The sequence below is a fragment of the Cimex lectularius genome, unplaced genomic scaffold (assembly GCF_000648675.2).
Source record: "Cimex lectularius strain Harlan isolate CLEC.00 unplaced genomic scaffold, Clec_2.1 scaffold27, whole genome shotgun sequence".
In the NCBI taxonomy this organism is placed as follows: Eukaryota; Metazoa; Arthropoda; class Insecta; order Hemiptera; family Cimicidae; genus Cimex; species Cimex lectularius.
Window position 1 is genome coordinate 803135 of NW_019392670.1, and position 19282 is coordinate 822416.

The 19282-nt window shown below is 33.4% G+C and overlaps 2 protein-coding genes across 7 annotated transcripts in view; one reads left to right on the forward strand and one right to left on the reverse strand.

Annotated features, from left to right (window-relative positions):
* Window positions 1-2975, reverse strand: part of LOC106667186 (vitellogenin receptor) — a 32909-nt gene extending 29934 nt beyond the window's left edge. Inside the window, exons 1-2 of the mRNA XM_014394961.2 lie at window positions 2831-2975; window positions 2554-2639 (exon numbers count right to left, since the gene is read on the reverse strand). Coding sequence (XP_014250447.1) covers window positions 2554-2639; window positions 2831-2850 — 106 coding nt within the window. The 5' untranslated portion in view covers window positions 2851-2975. The remainder of the gene's footprint in view (window positions 1-2553; window positions 2640-2830) is intronic.
* A 3970-nt stretch (window positions 2976-6945) lies between these two features.
* LOC106667205 (S phase cyclin A-associated protein in the endoplasmic reticulum) overlaps window positions 6946-19282 on the forward strand; it is a 30293-nt gene continuing 17956 nt past the window's right edge. The window contains exons 1-7 of one of the 6 annotated variants that reach the window (XM_014395015.2): window positions 6946-7140; window positions 9592-9642; window positions 10909-10965; window positions 12820-12923; window positions 13333-13461; window positions 14436-14643; window positions 14725-15734. In XM_014395015.2, the coding sequence (XP_014250501.1) occupies window positions 7128-7140; window positions 9592-9642; window positions 10909-10965; window positions 12820-12923; window positions 13333-13461; window positions 14436-14643; window positions 14725-15734 (1572 nt within the window). In that variant the 5' untranslated portion in view covers window positions 6946-7127. Of the gene's footprint in view, window positions 7141-9591; window positions 9643-10908; window positions 10966-12819; window positions 12924-13313; window positions 13462-14435; window positions 15735-19282 lie in introns of those variants that run through there. The other 5 variants (XM_014395012.2, XM_014395017.2, XM_014395013.2 and 2 more) reach the window with 5 other exon arrangements.

Consider the following 19282-nt stretch of genomic DNA (forward strand, 5'->3'; position numbering starts at 1 on the left):
TACCTGGACCAAGTATTTGAGCAATTTGACCATTTTGACATCAGAGATAAATTTTTAAAATATAAAAATAAAAATTAAATCTTCTTTGTGTGCCTGAAATGTATATTTATTAAATGAACCCTTAGGCCTACAACAAATTTAAACCCGCCAATTAAAAAAAATTATTAAATTTTTATTAAGAAAACGTACTCTAATAGGCCCTTGGGATAACAAAAACAAATATAGAATCCTCCATCGCAGAATGGATCCAAGCAAAACAAAAGGAGAAGTGGATAAACTCTAGCGGTGCTAGACATAGGTGTTATGATGAAACAACCCTCACCGAGACTGGCAAAACACTGCTGCAATTGGAGAGGGCCAAACTCAGAGGAGTGGTAGGACTACTAACCGGTCACTGGTATCTGAGAAAACATCTACACAACATGGGTATACACAGCGATGATCCCATTTGCAGATTATGTAATGAGGAGGAGGAAACAGCCACTCATATCATCTTCAAATGCAAAGCAACAGCTCAATTGAGGTTTAACCTAACGTACGGAAAAGACTTATGGAATCAAATTGCAGCAGCAACAGTCAATGACCTGATACTTCTAAGAAGAAGGATTGAGTCTATTGACTGAACTAAGGAACTAGGAAGGTACAATAAGCCAGAAGGCTGCAGTGCCTGGGGAATACAAACCTCACTTCCTAGTATCCTTTTCCACCATACCATACCATACCATACCAATAGGCTCTTCTTTTATTTTCTTTATAAGAGAAATAAGTCGAATCATTTAAAAAATTTAAAATTCCAATTAAAAAAAAAAAAAAACGACTACCAGTGTTAAGCATTTTTTTTTGCTTCCGGGGAATGATTGATTTTTGAAATTGCTAGCTCACTGATATTGGTAAGATAAGTGTTGTTAGCCCCTTTTTAAGCTCTTAAATACAAATTTTTATTGGAATCGAAGATTAGACATTTTTGGTCTGGATTCACCAGGGGGCAATTTTTTCTATCTCCAGGGTTAGAACTTTTGTTATGTTTCATGCTATTTAGAAGCAAATAAACCGCAATTTATTTTCTTATTTGTAAATATTTGAAAGATTTAACGTATAATTACATGTTTTACCTTAATTTACATATTTAATGAAATAAACACTAAAGTGATAGAAAAGTTTTAAAAAGTGAGCAAAAAAAGTAAGAAGAGTTTCAGAGAACTAAAGATTTCTAAAGGTAATTATTAATTAAGGCTATATAATTTTCAAATTATATTTGAAAATTAAAGGTTTATTATCTCTTTTATTACCTTGATATATCTTTCTTTTTGGACATAGTGCAACTAGTATGCCTAAAATAAAAAATTCTTTTAAAAAATGCATGCCTAAATGTTTTTTAATTTTACATATTGTTCGTTTTTTACTTGCGTACTTGTTTGGACTTTCACCCCGAATTGTTGTCACTCCCTGATGTGGTGACCCTAGGGTCGATACGTCAGGGTAGTTCACCTACCCCTTTATGCGGCTGGGTCGCTAATATCTCCCTTAAGTCAGATGCTCAGGAGATCGCTTCCCAACCAACGGGGGTGAACGAGACTTTCGACAGCTAGGTCATTTCAGTCCCCTGTGCAAAATATAATCTAGCCAATAAAAATGGTGGCGTCGGTGGCCACAACGGTGACTTAGCGTTCATCACTGTAAGGAAAAGGTCCCGGGACCGAATCCAACGGCCTTGCATTCGACCCGACATACGTTATTTTTTTAACACCGGCACCCCGAGGGTTCAAATAACCTCGAAGTTGAAATACCATTGTTAAAAGAAAAAAAAACTTCTCTAATACAATCGCACAAATAAATACATTCACAGCTATGTGCATTGCAATCATTCTAATTAATCGGTAGAGGAGTCGATATTCATCAATTTTACTTTACTTACTTACTTAGGTACTTTTATAAATATTCCGCTACCAATTGGAAATATTCACTTTCCAGGAGGAGTGATGGTAACTTTATATTCATCATCAGCCACTCACACTTACATTAATAAATACATAAAACAGATCTGTATACAATACCAAAAGAAAAAAAAACACGTTCTCCAAAAAGCGGAACAGGAGACGCAAAAAAATCGCTACCGTGTCCGAGAACCATTCTTAAATCCTACACTCTCTCTATAAGGAGCCAGGCATGACAAAGCTTCTATAATGTGGGACACATAGGGCGACATTTTTCTGCATAGGAGCACCTGCGCGGGCCAGGAGCAGGTGCCCGCGTGTCAATCGCATATTTTTAATATAACTGTCTTTTAAACGTTAAATATTGTTATAGATATAGTTATTATAGATTAGTTTTATAGATAGTTATTGTAGATAGTTATTTAATTGACGACTAAAGGCATAATAAACTGTTCGTTTCCAGATCCTGCCTGTTTAGGCTGCAGGAAACGACTCGCTTTCAAGAGACAAGAGCTTCAATTTCAACGATTACTTCCCAAATTGAAAATTTACTTAAATTACAATACACTCGTGGACGAGTATAAATGAACTTTATCGTATAAATATTTTTTCCACTTACGCTCTTGGACTGCAAGAGAAACTGGAAAGATTTGGAGGAGGACAATTACTGCGAGGAACTCTCTCATTCTTCCTTTCGATTTGAGCCTAAAAAAAAAATATATATATATTAAAAAAATATATAAATATAAGTATATGCACATAAATGATTTTTCGAATATATCCAGTCATCAAAATCATCGAAGGTATGTGAATTTCAATCCTTTTCTAAGATGAAAAAATTAAAGCGAATTTTTAGAGAAAAAGACGATGATACGAAAAAATAAATTATTAATTACCTCTCCATGAGAAAATACATTTCAGCAATGGTTCAGTTGAATTGCATATAATACGAGCATGTAAAGTATTTGAGACTAGTTGGGACCTGCTGCGTCTGAAGGTCTCGCAAGATTGACTTCGGCGTTGATCGTTGTAAATAAAAGAAAGGATAAAGATTACTCTTTTATCAACAAGGAAGTCCGTCATATCTTATCTTACTGATGCAAAAACCAAATCCTTTTTACATTTTATATTTTTACTTGGATGCTAAGTGTACCGATTAGAAATTAATTTCAAAAGCTTTCTAAATGAAGAAGATTTTCTTTCAATGAGCTTTTAGATGTGTAGTTGGAACTTTCATGTTTTATATTATTATAATTATCACAGTTTATCTATAAATTAAGCATTTAAAATGTTAGATGTATCGACCAATTTTTCATTCACGAATACTCCGGATCTCGGTATGGTCTGGACGAAAAAAACAAATTCTATTGTCACTGCCAAGCTTTCGACCTATTTTAAGATCGTCATCAGCTCAATCTTAATTATGTCTGCAAATTGTTATAATTAGCTCTGAATAGAGGGTTTCAATTTTTTTTTAATACCGACTCAGTTTCAACATTGCCCACGACTGTAACATTGCTACGACAGTACTCTCAGTGTTATAGTTCTTGGCAGTGTTGGAAGTCTATCTTCATAAATGAAATAGGTCGAAAGTAACACAGGCTTTTTTTCCCTTCAAAAGTTGTAACAGAGAACCCAAATACTCCCTGCTGGGCTCTAGCGCAAGGACTTTAACACATGTAGACGTATTTAAGATTGTTTTGCCCTGATGATGACCTTAAAATCGGTCGAAAGTTTGACAGTAACAATATTGAATAAAATCGTACTGGTCTGAACGTTACTTCAGAGTTCGACAGGACACAGCGATACCTTCTATCTGTCATACCAAAGTTGTCGTTCCACAAGGGAGCATTCTTGGTCTTCTCTTTTAACAATCTTAAATATGTCTACATATTGACGTAATTAAGTTTTTATGAGCTGGTTTCAAATTTCTTTGAAGACCGACTCAGTCCCAATATTGCCACGTAACATATTTAAGATTGTTTTACTTTGATAATGACCTTAAAATAGGTTGAAAGCTTGGCAGTAACAATGGAGGAATTTTTTTAAAACATTACCGAGATCCAGAGTATTCGTGAATTAAGCATTTAAAATTAGATAAATTTAAATTTTTTCTTGAAAAGAGGTGATAGCTGATTTGTAGTGTCGTAATCACATTTTTTTCGCTGGTAGCTTGAGTTTCTTTTTTCGTGTACTTGTCATTGTATCATTGAGAAGAAGCGGTCCGGGTGTGTTCCATGATATGGCTCAAGCCTTTCAAAAGGTTTTGGCACCCGGACCTCCTGTAGAAGCTGAAGAGCATCCTACCCACTAGTACCTTATCCTACAATCGGACCTGTCTGAATGTTACTTCAGAGACATGGCACAACGATATCCTTTACCTATCCAAACCGGCGTCCCACAAGGGAGCATTCTTGGACCTCCCCTTTACACTATATATACTGCTGACATTCCTATTCGCCCAGAAACAATTCTGTCCATTTTTGCTGACAATACAGCATTTCCCTGCATAATGATCTAGTTATTGTATACAGAAACCGTCAAAACTGCAGTGCTTCGAAGTTTGGTCCAAAAAGAGTAGAATTAAAATAAATGCAACTAAGAATACATTAACCTCACATTCAGACGTACACTATCTCCTGTTTACCAGAACGGGATTAACTCCCCCCTGTCGAAAACGTTACTTTGAAACCGTACACAAGAAAAAAAAAATCAAACGTTATAAACTGTCATCACCACTACTCGACAGTCGATCCAAACTTATATTTAACTACAAAAGATTGATGTATACCATGATTCTGAAACCTTTGTGCACTTATGGTATCTAACTCTGGGATCAACCAAGCATTCCAACTCCCAAAGCTTCTATCAAAAGTTTAAGACGGTATTGTTGGATTAGAGCACGTTGTCCATTACAATTTTGGTACATAGTGGGTGATGTGTTATAAATCTACTATTTTGTCAACGATTCCGATCCCTTGACTTTAGTATATACAGGGTGTCCTTTTTTTATGGCCTGGCTGAATTTCTCTTAACCCAACGACGCTATAAAAAAAGTCTTTAATATTTTTTAGTCCAGTTTCCAATTTTTACCTTTTTTGGAGCAAAATTTTACAGGGTACCTCAGTACTTCAAAATTTCAAATACGACCCTATACATCCCGACACACCATTTTAAAGGATTTTTTACGCTGAAAACAACGGTGCAATCGGATTTAAAATTGGTCAAAAAATGACAAAGTTATGCCAAAAAGAAACCGGCGGAGTAATTTCGACGAGGATCTGGATACTTTACTGTATGTTCGCGAAAATCCGAATTCTCCTTTCCGAAATGTTGGACGGGTTTTAGGTTTTTCAAAAAATACAATTTGAGATGTATTCCAGACTTACAATTTTAAACCGTATCGATCTCATCTTGTCCAGGGACTTCGTGGCTCTGATTACGACAGGCGTCTATCGTTCCTGGCACAAATGTCTATTTGTGAGGCTGAAGAAAACATTCTTCTGTAGACCCCATGGACTGATGAATACTTCATCTCTAATGGCATACTAAACCGTTGGAATTTTCGAACTTGGGCAGAGAAAAATCCTGAAATCCTTACTCTTGTCATCATCAGGTGGTTCACAACACTGTCATTTGGTGTGGACTTCTCGAAAATAAATTAATTGGGCTTTATTTCTAAAATATGAGTGCCCTGTTCGGTCTACTCAACGAAAATGGTGTAATTGTATGAGCAAAACCATGAAATAAATTGTTAATTAAATTTTATGTGCGAAACCGTGTAATAAATTGTTAGTTAAACTCATTATATAAAAAATAAAAAATTAAAAAAAAAACCGCCCGAGGAATATTGAATACTCTGAGGGAGTGAACGTGACCAGGGTTGTACGTTTCTGTCGGGGGTTGTTTTTATGTGAATTTATTAGAATAAATGTAATTTATTAGCGTGAAAGGAAGGGGTTGCTTGTAACCCCACCACGAGGAATATCTAGTACTCTGAGGGAGTGAACGTGACCAGGGTTGTATGTATCTATTGGGGGTTGTTTTTTTCGTTAATTTGTTGGAATAAATGTAATTTATTAGCGTAAATGGAAGGGGTTGCTTATAACCCCGCGACGAGGAATATCGAGTACTCTGAGGGAGTGAACGTGACCAGGGTTGTATGTTTCTATCGGGGGTTGTTTTTTGTTAATTTATTGGAATGAATGTAATTTATTAGCGTGAAAGGAAGGGGGTTGCTTATAACCCCGCGACGAGGAATATCGAGTACTCTGAGGGAGTAAACGTGACCAGGGTTGTATGTTTCTATCGGGGTTTGTTTTTATGTTAATTTATTAGAATGAATGAAATTTATTTTTCTGAAGCAGATAATCAGTAACAGATCGAGACTCCCAAATGGCTGCAGTTGAAAAATACACATGAAAGACGAGGAAAAGAAGTACAGACATGAAGAGTGCCAGCGATAACCTCAGCTGTTTGCCGGTTTATAAACCTTCCACTTTATATACATGTACATCTCCAGAGTATCTGGATTACATTTTTTAGTGTTGTGTACAATAAAAATTTTCTTTCTTTTTACAAAAAATTATTATTAAAATGAATGTTATGATGTACAGGAATAAAGTCCACCACCTTTAGTTGGAATAGATTTTAGGAATTGTGGAAATTACTTTTACAGAGTTAATAGAAATGTTTTTGAGTAGAGATAATTTAACATAGCATAATTATTCCAGTGACTTAAACAACTTGACTTAAATGACTTAAACAGTATTAAACAAAAAATCTTATCGGTGACTCTAATTACATTTATTTCTACAATTTAAGGTAAATTGGGAATTATAAACAATTAACAATTGAAATGAAAAATGTGTCACAGATGGGGATAAATAATATTGTAAAATTTGTAAACCTTGGTTTAAAATAAAATTGACTAAATGTGGGAAATTAGAGATTAATGCAGAAGCAGGATGGTTGTGGTCACCCTCAATCAACACCGACCAGGAAACCTACCCGAAGTTGTTATCATTTTGTTTATGTTGTGTAACCCTCTTCCTTCTTTGGTTTTTGTACGTGGTTTCATTTTTTTTGTATATTTATATTTGGTTTTATTAAAAAAAAAAAGTGCCCTCGTTACGTTTTGATCGGCCGAAAACTAAACAATAAAAAATTGAAATGTGACAAGTTTTCCTTCCAATGCGCTTATCCGGTAAGTAGAATCGTAGAATAAGCTCTCCCAACTGCCTGATTAAATTGAATTTATACAATTTTTCAATTTGTTTTCTATCATAAAAATTCGACTATAAAGCTCGGTAAATGGTAAATTACGTTAGTTTTACAAATTTTCCTTGTTTAGAACAAAAGCAAACAAGTTAGGGCTAATAACAGCAAGATCAGACAAAAAAGAATCACCTTAGGCTTTCTTTTCCGTGATCAATCAACTATTATATTTTAAAAACGGACTAAAATATTAGTTTTCATTCGTTTTAATCCTTGTTTTTTCTCATTTTAAAACAAAATTACAATCTATCTGTTTGAATATCTCTGTACAACTGCAATTGAACTTGAACAAAATCTCTTCAGGGTGAAGTGCTCAGTGATCGGTAAATAACGTTATTTTATACTTTTTCTAAGTTCAATTTAAAGAAAACAACTTGTAATTATGTCTAATAACAGCGAGGTCAGATTAAAGAAAAAAATCAACTTTTGATCTCTTTCACATTTGATCTGCTTAAATATTCATATAACATTGCAATAACAACTGCAATTCTACTTGAACAATCATTCTTGAGTCAGTATTAAGTAGTGCCCAGTAATTGGTAAATAACTTTTTTTAAAATTTCTATTTCAATAACAGAAAGGCCAGATTAATAAAAAAGAATCAACTTTTGATCTCTTTCACATTCAATTCGCTTAAATATTTTTATAAAATTGCAACAAGAACTGCAATTCTACTTGAACAACCATTCTTGAGTCAATACTCAGTAGTGCTCAGTAATTTGCAAATAATGTTTTTTAAACATTTATATTTCAATTACTGGAAGATCAGATTAATAAAAAAATAATCCACTTTGGATCTTTTTCACATTCTATCAAATAACATTCTTTCTGCTTGAAACACTTTTACAAGACAAGAACTCCAATTCTACTCGAACAATGTTCGTTTGCCGTTGGTAAACGTATTTTTTTAAACTATTTTATCCTCTAATTTACAGAAAACAGCTTGCATCAGGACTAATAACAACACAATCAAAGAAAAATAAACGTTTATATTTTTCATTTCTTTGTTTTTGTTGCCATTAATTTTTTTATAGATTGTTTAATGTCAAATGGTTTTTTTTTGCCTTTTCTTGAAATTGGACATTTCTTAAAAATTATTCTGTCACTTGATTCTTATCTAATTGTATTGTATGGATCAGGTTCAGAAAAATTAAATAGAGTTGATGGTTTTTGGTCTGAGAGTCAGTGAACTTATATTGAACTGGCACAGAGTCACTTACTAGGTCTGTCTCCTCACTCAGGTTTTTGAGTTTTTCAAACACCATCTTTAGAGAGAAATTCCTGAAATTTCCTTACTGAAGATGGTGCAGTGCAGACACATCTTTGAATAACTAAAACCCCCATGAGTGGAGGCAGAAAATATTTAATTAGTTTTACTGAAATATGTGTGATGACTATTAAAATGGGCGAGTAGATAGCAAAAAACACTTATTCTCATCTTTGATGCAACTCTGCCTGCTGGTGTATATTTCAACGTATTGAATCATCATTCAGAAAGAGAAATATTATTTACTCATAGGGTGTGCATTTTTGATATACTAATGGAAAAAATACATCTATTTATTTTAAATAGCTTCTGGTGCTTTTAAAGTAGCAACAAGAATTGTAACTGTACTTGCACAATAGTTTTTCAGTCAGTACTCAGCTCAGTGAACTACAAATAATTTTTTTATTAAACCAATTTTCTTAATATTTTGCAATGTAAAAGTGAGTGTGGTGACTAAAGTGTACTAAAGTTTCCACATGTTTCCACTCTGGATTTTACTATCGATAAGGTGGCTGCCTTTTGTGCCACCTGACCCTCCGAATAGATGGCTATTTTTCCTTTATAACATCAAGCCTTTTGATTTCTCTGGCATAGTGTTCACCAGCCACATTCTCCGCCTAGAACTTTACATTGCAAAATGGTAATTAAATTCATTAAGTGTTTTTCAGTTAGAAAATAGCACCAGCATTCATTTAAGCAGGGAGTGCATTGTTTTTTCCTACACTGAAAAATGCACCTACCACCCTATACACTTGAATATAATATTTTTAGCGGAGTTTCTTTGTGGTGACACACCTCAAGTCGGTGAAGTTACATTATATAATTTCACCACATTATTTTTTTCTTTTGTGGGAAAAGATTAGACCAAAAACACCAGCTATCATGTCACGATTTAAACAAAACTAGCAATACTCAAATTAGATTTTTTTTCCAATGTGTATAGGCTAGAAAAACATCTTCGATCATCTCAAAACACGGCCTCAGTCATCAGTCAGATATCCGAGAGCTTAGATTATGTCACCTGGCTAGACCTAGCTATTCAAACAAAATACTTTTAGCAATAGTTGTAAAGCACAATTAATTTTGAATAATTTTACTTAAATATTGTTTCAGATATGGAAAAAAAGGGTGAAGAAGATGATAATTCTAAAATGGAAACACCAGGTAATGAAGTTGTCAAATAGTTATATTATATGAAAAATACTTTCATTTTGATAATTCGGTTGCATATGTATCATTTTTTTCTCTCACTGTTCTCAAACGATTAGAAATCTGTCCCTCGTATTACTAAAATTTTATTAAGTGATGCACTTATAAATAGTTTTTCTTTAGTTCTTTTGATAGTGACTGCATTTTTAAACGGTCAATTCACAGTTGAATGTGAGTACTGTAAGTAATTAGGTAAAAGTATAATATTTAAGGTAAATTAGTTATTGTAATGTAATTAGATATATATTTAAAACTAATAGTAAATAAATAACTACTATTAATGTAGATAAGGTGNTACTATATTATTATTATTCTTATTTTGTTATTATTTTTTATATAAATGTTTATTTTTATTATTATTCTTGTTATTATGATTAGTATTACTTTTATTATTTTACTCAGTTTAACAAACACATGTTTTGTACTTGAGTTTTAAGTAAATGTTTGTGTATATTTGAAAATTTAAAAAAAAAAATCGAAAGATAATAAAATTTTCTGGACTTAAAGTATTACTTCAAGGTATACCATGTCCTTTTCCAATTGCAGATGCATAAGTTAGAATAAAAACAGACTTTCACCGCAACAACTGCTAACAAAAAAGCAAAAAAAAAAAAAATTGGTAAAAGCAGAAATCAGTTCATTATATATGAAGAATAGACAGGCTCAACAAAGACTATATTTACTGCTAGCAATCAGCAATCTACACCCTCAGGAAACAATAACTGACCTTGTCAAAATCACCGAAAACAACACAAAGAACACAATTTAAAAAGACCAAAATCAGTAATGAACACTCAACAGACAACAACATAAACCATAGTAGACGCAGAAACAGACATCAGTTTCTACCCACAGACATAACAGATAAAACAAAAATATATATGTGTGTACAAACAAACAATGACCTGAAATCAAGCAGACAAAGGAATTGCAGACTAGTTATCATGACAAAAAGAGACGACATCTCAAAAATAGTAGAATTCATACAAAACAGCAGAGCCCCCCCCCCAAAAAAAAAAAATGTAAACAACATCCACTTAATCATTAACTTCACAAAAACATACAAATACATAAGCATGAATCCCATACCACTAAACCTGGCAAACTAGTACCAACAGTCAAATATAGGACAGCCCCTTCATACAAACTATGAAAGCTTGTTGCAGGCATTCTAAAATCTGACTTAAAATGAGTAAATAAATTTTGTTCTGTTATTTTTAGATAAAGAAAATGCAATTAATGTGAATGACTCAGAGGCTGATTTTAATAATGGACAAGGTAAATATTTTAAATTGATAACTTAAATTAGCAATTTTTAATTAATAATTTAAACTTCAGATGAATTTTATATTGCCAAAATAAATATTCAAATAAGATTAAAGTTTTTCAATACTTCAATATTTGTCAATTCAGTAGGAAAATTATTCTAGTGTAAGCAGGACTGATATTCTATGCAGTTATCTCTAAGCAATCAGAAAACATTCAGCATTTGTGCTTAAACACTTTTCGTATGGTGGGAAGGTAAAGTTCAAAAATACAACAAACCAGACAAATAGGGTTCAAAAACGTTTATTTCCGACTTTCACAATATGGTAGGTAACCAATAAACAAAAAGTTAAACAAACAAAGCAAGACAGCCACAATTCTAATTTTGTGGATGAGCCTATTTACAACAGGACTCCAAACAACTGAGCTTGCGCACACCACCCTCTACACCCTTCAGCAACTTGCAGGATCTTCTTCCTGCAGCTTCCTGAATCCTTAATAATCTCTATCTGACGTGTCACAATAGCTATGTCATTGCTGGCTGAATCCCCGACTGAATGTGGCTGCTTGACTGTGTCCTCCTCCTGCTGTTGACTCGTCTCGTTCGCTGAGTCCAGGGATAGACTGGTCCTCTCTCTGATTTATTGATTTCCCTGCTGTATTGTAAAATTACCTAAAAAATCGGCTAAAAGTATAGATATATAATTGATTAAAACTAAAATTTTTCTATGTACAAATATATTGAACACTAGATTCAAAATAGTAGAAATTAAATCTAAACCAATTTCTTTCACTTTACATACTGTTCTACATCATATTAAAAGTAAAAATAAAGTACTTTCTGTTATACAGGATGGATTAAAGTCCAACTACCTGTTGGGTGTCTGGGTAAAGAGTCAAACCACTTTACTAACAATAATTTGTTGAAGTAGTGAGGAGCAGTATGATGATGATAAAATGAAATAATGAAGTATTTTAGAAAAACGCCTTTATCATTTTTCCCTCCTTTATACGGGTCATCTTTAGGGACTGGGTGAATTACAAAACCAAACATTTCTTTTCTATTATATTTTTTTGTAAAATACTTCATTCTTGACCGCTCCTCACTACTTCAACAAATTATGAACAACTGGTCGCTAAATACACTCTTTACTAATGATATTATGATCAATTAAAAAGGCTGTTATGAGATTTGAACCCAGAACCGCTAATGTATAGTGTATACTCAGTGTGTAGTCAGACGTAACTTCTTAACCACCATGGTCTACTTTTCATATTATTTTATTGTAATATTACCTCATGTTTAGTTTCATTTTATAAACACAGAAAACTCATTTGACCACTTCAAACTTATTTTCCCAAAAATTTTCTATTTGTCCAAACAAAATGTAGTTTGTAGTTGGGCTGTTCTCATCATTTTGGTCTACCTTTGGAATTTGGTGACCAAACACGATAACTACTCTGGCTTTATTGTCTCTGATCTTTCTAGACTGTTTGTTCTCACTGGATTGGGGCAAATCCACCTTTGAAAGAAAACTATCTAGATGTCAGACCTGAATGATACAAGATAGTGAACCAAAAAACAACGAATTTCCTGATATGCCATTCTTTGATCAAGAATAATTTACTCTTTAAACAATGTTTCTTTATTATTATGTGAGCTGTGATTTAATGGATTTGGGGATTTTTTTAAAATACTTTTCTTGGCTTTTCTTTTCTCTACAATTTATAAAACATAACATTTTTTTACCATAAATTATTCATACCATGATTTTAGTTCATAAAAGTTGTTTTTAATTAAGGAAAACATTTTTAAAAAGTAAATATAAAAAAACCCATATTATTTGTTGTTTAATCTCTTTACAGATTACGGTGTTATGTACTGGAAGCATCTGTTGAAAGATGTCAAGTCTTCCTCTAATGAGGTGTATGCCATGTGTTTGAGTACAAGTAATTTATCAGCATGCAAAGTAAGTAATTTTATTTGAGGAAATATTTAAAAGTTTTGATAAATTGTATAAACAATAATATGATTTTAAAAGACTTAATAACTCCTGCTGTTTATGTTTACATAAAAAAATCAAATTAATATATTGATATGTGTGGTAACTGAGTGGTCAACATGATAGACTCTTGGCTCGTAGATCCCACAGTCGTGGGTTCAATTCCCACCATCACGACCTTTATTGCCTCTTTATTTATCCTGTATTGAAGGATTGTTGTACACAAACAAATCCATAATAAAATTAATGAAAGTATAATTAAATAAATCATCTCATTTACAGAGATATGGCCTTATTAACAAAATAAATAAATAAATATTCTTTTTATTTAAGTCGTCACAAAACAAATAATATTAGGTTTTCGTTGTGTTTTTAGGAAATGATTCTTAATTATCAACAACTTACTTATGACTTCCTGATTTTGTTAGAGCACCTTGAAAATAAAGAACAGGGACATGTTTGTGGGGAACCAAACAGAACAAAAATATTAACTTCTAGAAAAGAAGTGAGTATAGTTTATTTTCCAGATTTATGTATGTATGTATTTATTGATTTATATAAGCTCAATTCAGCACATGCATCACCTAAATACTGTTATGTATAAAATTGAGCTTATAACTTTTTACCACTTACAATGAGAATCAACCACTTTTGGTTTTGGAAGTACAGGGTATTTGACCTCAATAGCCCTATTTCCTCTACAAATCAGAACAGTGGACCAGATACTCACTGCCATACTCAACCAGAATTCTCATATCAGGTGGATAGGGAAGAATTGGGTTCAACATCTTTAATATTAGTTTGATCTAGGTACCAATGAGATAGCTATAGTTTTCATTTACAAAAAAAAACACTTTCTAATCAATCCCTTTCACTTAAAGTACTCATGGTACTTAGCTAATGGAATACATATCTCATTCCTTCTTACATACTATTGACTTAAATAGGTGGTGGAGTATTCAACATTCTTCCCCATTTACACGTATAATTAATTTAATGGAGGGACTATGTGGTCAATATTCCACAAATGGCTCTTTCACACTCAGATAAATACATCCAATTTCAAAAATACCCAAAACTAATATGAACAAAGTACTGTATACAATAGAAAGCCTTGTTTCCTTCAAAAATTGGTACAGGGGGGCCTGAAGATGTGCTGCAATTTTCATATCAGGTGGCATTCCTTCATGCTCTCTATATGGTGCCATGGAGTGACACCCATCAGTTATCTGGGAGTCAACGGGCTTTGGCCCAAAAGTACATGTCCATGTGTAAACATGGCCTTGTTGGCAATGTTAAAATTGATATTTTCTTTAAAAGTGACATTCTGGCTTAATGCATATGTAAATATTATTAAAAAAAAACTTGATTTAGATGTAAAAACTAAGTATATACAGTATGCACAAATATTTTTTTAGATTGTAATAACTTTATTTGTGCACTCCTTACGTTATGAAATTAACTATTAGCTTGTTTCAGGGTGTCAAGATTGAAATGGGAATAAACGAATCTCATAAAAGATTAAAAGTTACCGAATGTTCGACACAAACAGAACATCACTTGCATAGTGAGAAATCACAAGTAGGAGTCAATGTTTTAGCTCCAGTTTTTGTACCTTCATATCCTTTAGACGGTGAAGAACCGAGAAAAGGCTGTCCTCATAGTCAGCATGATGTCTCTGAAGAGAGTATGACAAGTTGTCTATCTCCTTACCTACGTTCGAGTCCTGGATTACTTTCATCTCCATTCACAGAGGCTTCATTTTCAGATTATCATCCTAGAAGCTTATGGCACCTTCCATCTCCTCAGTCGTACACACAGTTTCAACATTATCACGTGGGATCAAATTTCATTCCTGGAGCTCCATTGCCTTTCCCGCCAATGAGCGGCGTTTTACCATCTCATTATCCACCAACAAATATATATTCTAGTAATATGCACTCTTACCCTGCAGCATGTCACTACAATAATAGCTATCAAAATCAAAATCTGTTACCATCCTATCAACCTAACAATAATTTATATGAAGAAAAACAAAATGAAAGCACAAAATGCATCACTTTAAAAACTAATATAAGGAATTCAAGACACAAAACAATTGGGGAAAATATTAAAATAAAAAAGCCAGTAAATAATCTTTTATCAACACTGACAAATGATAAAAAATTAAGTAATGTTAATTTGGACAGTATTGATAACCTCAAAGAGGATACTATTAAACGTTCATCAGTTCAGTCAGGATTCAATAAACAGATGGCTTTGTCTGAACAGACACCTAACACCTGTACTAATATGTCTCCGACAAAAGTAATAAACAGCCAAGAAAGGAATTCTTCAGACATGCTCAGTAACTCTTTAAAGACAAAAGAGGCAAATAACGTTCAAATCTTTGAGTTAACAGAAGCTGAGCATCAAAAACAATTTCCAGAATTAAGAGCCGATAACAGTTTATTAAAGAAACATAGAAACAAGTTTCCTAAAGTAAAATATCAAAAGAAAAACATATATTCCTTTGATGACTTTACATCGTACGTTTGTCAAAACCTGGAAAATCAACAGTGGTTTCTGGATTCAACACAAAATGCGCATATAAATGGAAAAACACCACCTGTACCGCCACTGCCACCGCCACCTCGACATAACATTATGCCACGAAACAAAACCCGTTCTGTCGTGGCAGAAAAAAACAGAATGAATTCAAATGGTTCATCGGGTCCACGTTTTATGAGAGAGAATTGCCCACCACGCTTCAGAAAGTCCATGCATTTTAAAAGAGAGGTACAACCTTAATCTAAATTCTTAAAAAATTTATTTATAAAATTATGTTTTACAGTAGATGTAATTTGTTTTGTCAATTCATAAGTTGAAATAATTCAACTTAAGATTGCAAGTAAACATAAGATAATCCCTTAATAGACTATTCTTAATTACCTATCAGTATTATGAATAGATTTTAATTTTTGTGAAGACAAAAAATTGATTTTTTCTTTCATTAATTTTTTTTTTTGAATGTCAGTTTTAAATTTATATATAGAACATCAGGTTTTAGTTATATTTTTATAACTTTGATAATTGTTGATAAATTTTTCCCATTCTCCACCCCACCGTGCATAAGGGGACCGCATACCAGCAGAACAAATGGCTTCTTGGTATGCTAAAAACAATTTTTGGGGACATACAGTAACATTTTACAATACTTATTTGGAGATTGTGAGATGCAGTCTGGTGTGATGTAGGCTTTATAAAAACTTTATCGTGCCAACGTTTCGATTTTTATTGAGATTGTTTAAATTTTACAAATACATGAAGGATGTGAAAAAAATGAATTTATACAATGCTAGAAATTTTAGATTCAATCATAGTATTTGTACTCACTCAAAATGTTTGTTTTCTGTTTCATTTTTGTGCGACATGTTTTTTTCCATATCCTACTTGTATTTGTAAAATTTAAGCAGTGTTTATAAATCCCAGGCCCTGAAGATGATCTCAATAAAGATAAAAATGTTGGTACAATAAGAAAATGTTTTTCTGAAACCTACGTCACACCAGACCGCATCTCACTATCTCCTAATAATGATTGGCTAACAATCACTAAACACCACACATTGTATTGGGTTGTCCGGAAAATAATGCAGGATTTTGGTATTAAACAAAAAAAAAGAAACTAGTTACTTTAAAGCAATGTTCTTTAATCAAAATAATTTCCCATACTCTCAATACATTTCTCCCAACGTGTTGGTAACTTATTAATTCCGTCTGAGTAGAATTCAGAATTTTTAGAATTGATAAAGTCAATAAATGCATTTTCCAGTTCCGTTTGATTTTTGAATATTATGTGTTGTAAGTAGTGGTCCAGGTGTCTAAAAAAATGGTAGTCAGTAGGCGAGAGGTCCGGAGAGTAGGGTGGGTGAGGCAAAGTTTCATAGCCAAGCTCCAATAATTTTTGTGACGTTACACGTGACACATGTGGTCGAGCGTTGTCATGCAACAAAATGGGCCCTTTCCGATTGACCAAAGAGGGCTTCATTACTGCCAATTTCTGATGCATGGTATTAATTTGGTTACAGTATGATTCAGCATTGATGGTTTCGCCAGGATTTAAGAAGCTGTAGTGTATTAAACCAAATGAAGCCCACCATACCGTAACCATTACCTTTTTTTGATGAGTTGGGGGCTTTGGAAAATGTATTGGAGCTTCTCCTTTGTCGAGCCACTGTCCAGAACGTCTAGTGTTATCGTAGAGAATCCACTTTTCGTCACATGTAACAATTCTGGCCAGAAATGGGTCATTTTTGTTTCGACAAAGAAGTGATGCACAAACATCAAAGCGCTGATTTTTTTGGCGATCGTTTAATGAGTGTGGAACCCAATTTTCGAGTTTTTTCACTTTTCCAATCGCCTTGAGGTGGTCAGCGACGGTCGTTTTACTGACTTTGAGTTGCTCTGCAAGTTCTCGAACAGTTGTTTTGGGGTTTTCTTCCACCACTGATCGCAGAACATCATCATTAAGAGAGGAAGGCCTTCCACGACCTTCTTCATCTTCAAGGCTGAAATCTCCCTCCCGAAATTTTTTAAACCACCTTTGCACAGTGCACTCATTAACACAACCCTCGCCCCAGACTTGGTTAATGTTTCTAGCCGTTTGGGCTCCGCTTCGGCCGAGTTTAAACTCGTAAAAGAAAATCGTACGAAATTCTCGCTTTGACATTATAAGGATGACTGAATTATTTCCAAGTAGCGGAATGCTACAGAGGTAAACAAACAATATCATTTGGAAGAGGATTAATAAGTGTTGACATTCATACAAATGAGTAATCCTGTAAACGTAAACAGAATATTTTATATAGATTTTTTTTAATGAAAACTTAAAATCCTGCATTATTTTCCGGACAACCCGATACAATACTTTTATTGTGCAATAGTATTGAATGACATATTGATCCAAATTTATCATGCCCAAGCATCAATGTTTTTGCGTGAGCAAGACCTAGTGTTGCAAGGTGATATAGACTAAAAAATATTGTGCAATATTAACTCATGCAACGGAAAAATACGGCGTACTGAAAATTAAACTTGCTCAAACATTTTGTTTAATTATTGAGCACACTTCAATACTAACCCTAAGAGGTCAAAAATATTGTGCAATATAATTGATCGTCTAAGGGGCCTGCCTGAAGACCTTCATTTGGTCTCACCTAAAGGGATGTGTAAGGAAGGTAAAGGTGATAATTGTATAATGAGCAAATTATTCTGATATTTCTTCTTGGGATCTGCAGGGTGATAAACCTGTTTGAACAGTCCATGTTTATCAGATATACTTCCCAGTTTCAAGACAATTTCCTCCTTCCTCGATGAATATATAAAATGACCAAAATTGTTTACAAATTAATCCATAAACTTTCCACTGTAAGTGTTCCTCAAGGTTCCATTGCTGGGAACAACATTGTTTCATGTTTACGTATTATGTGCCATAGTTCCTGCATATCAAATTGGCCCTATTTGCAGACGACACTACCCTCTTTTCAACCTTGTGGCACACTTGCACTATCACTAAAAAACTGAATATAAATTGGTTACTACTTTAAGAAGTGGAACGTAAGCATTAATCCTGAAAAAACAGTTGCTATTCTTTTCATTAGGGGACAACCTATACTCGGTGATGATGTAGCGATAAATGACATGTAATACTGTGCTCACCTTCAGATACTTGGGTCTATGGCTTGACAGCAAGCTAAATTTTATGACACACCTTAATTTACTGGTAGCAAATATTAAAATAGATGTCAAACTGACGTTTCCACTACTCTGTAGTCAGGTTTGAATTTTTTCTTATATACAAAATGGTGGTAAGCTCATATTTTATCCTGTGCTGCCTGGCAGTCGACATTTTAAAGTAAATATAGGACACTAAAAGTTGCTCAGAATAAATTCCTTCGGCTGTGGATTGAGCTATTGAATGAGATGTGCAGGTTGGAAAATCAAAAATTGTATTGAAAAATGCACCATAAACATTATGAAGGCTTGAGCCCATAGTCTTAGTACTTTGTTTGCTGGTATTGGAATCCTTGTTCTTAAAAAAAAGATGACCTAATCTAAGTAGATGTAATGGGTGCTTTTTCATGTCAAGTTAAGCTAGTACCAAACAATTGAGATAGCTAGCCCAGTTTTTTTTTAAAGATTTATCATCCCCTCATTAAATAGTTGAAGTTATTCTCATTTATTTAGCTGTTTATATGAATAGGGTTTGTTTATCCAAAACCTGTGGTCTTAAAATTTTATAAGATTAATCCGATATTGTTATGCAGTTATCTAAGCGAAAATAAATA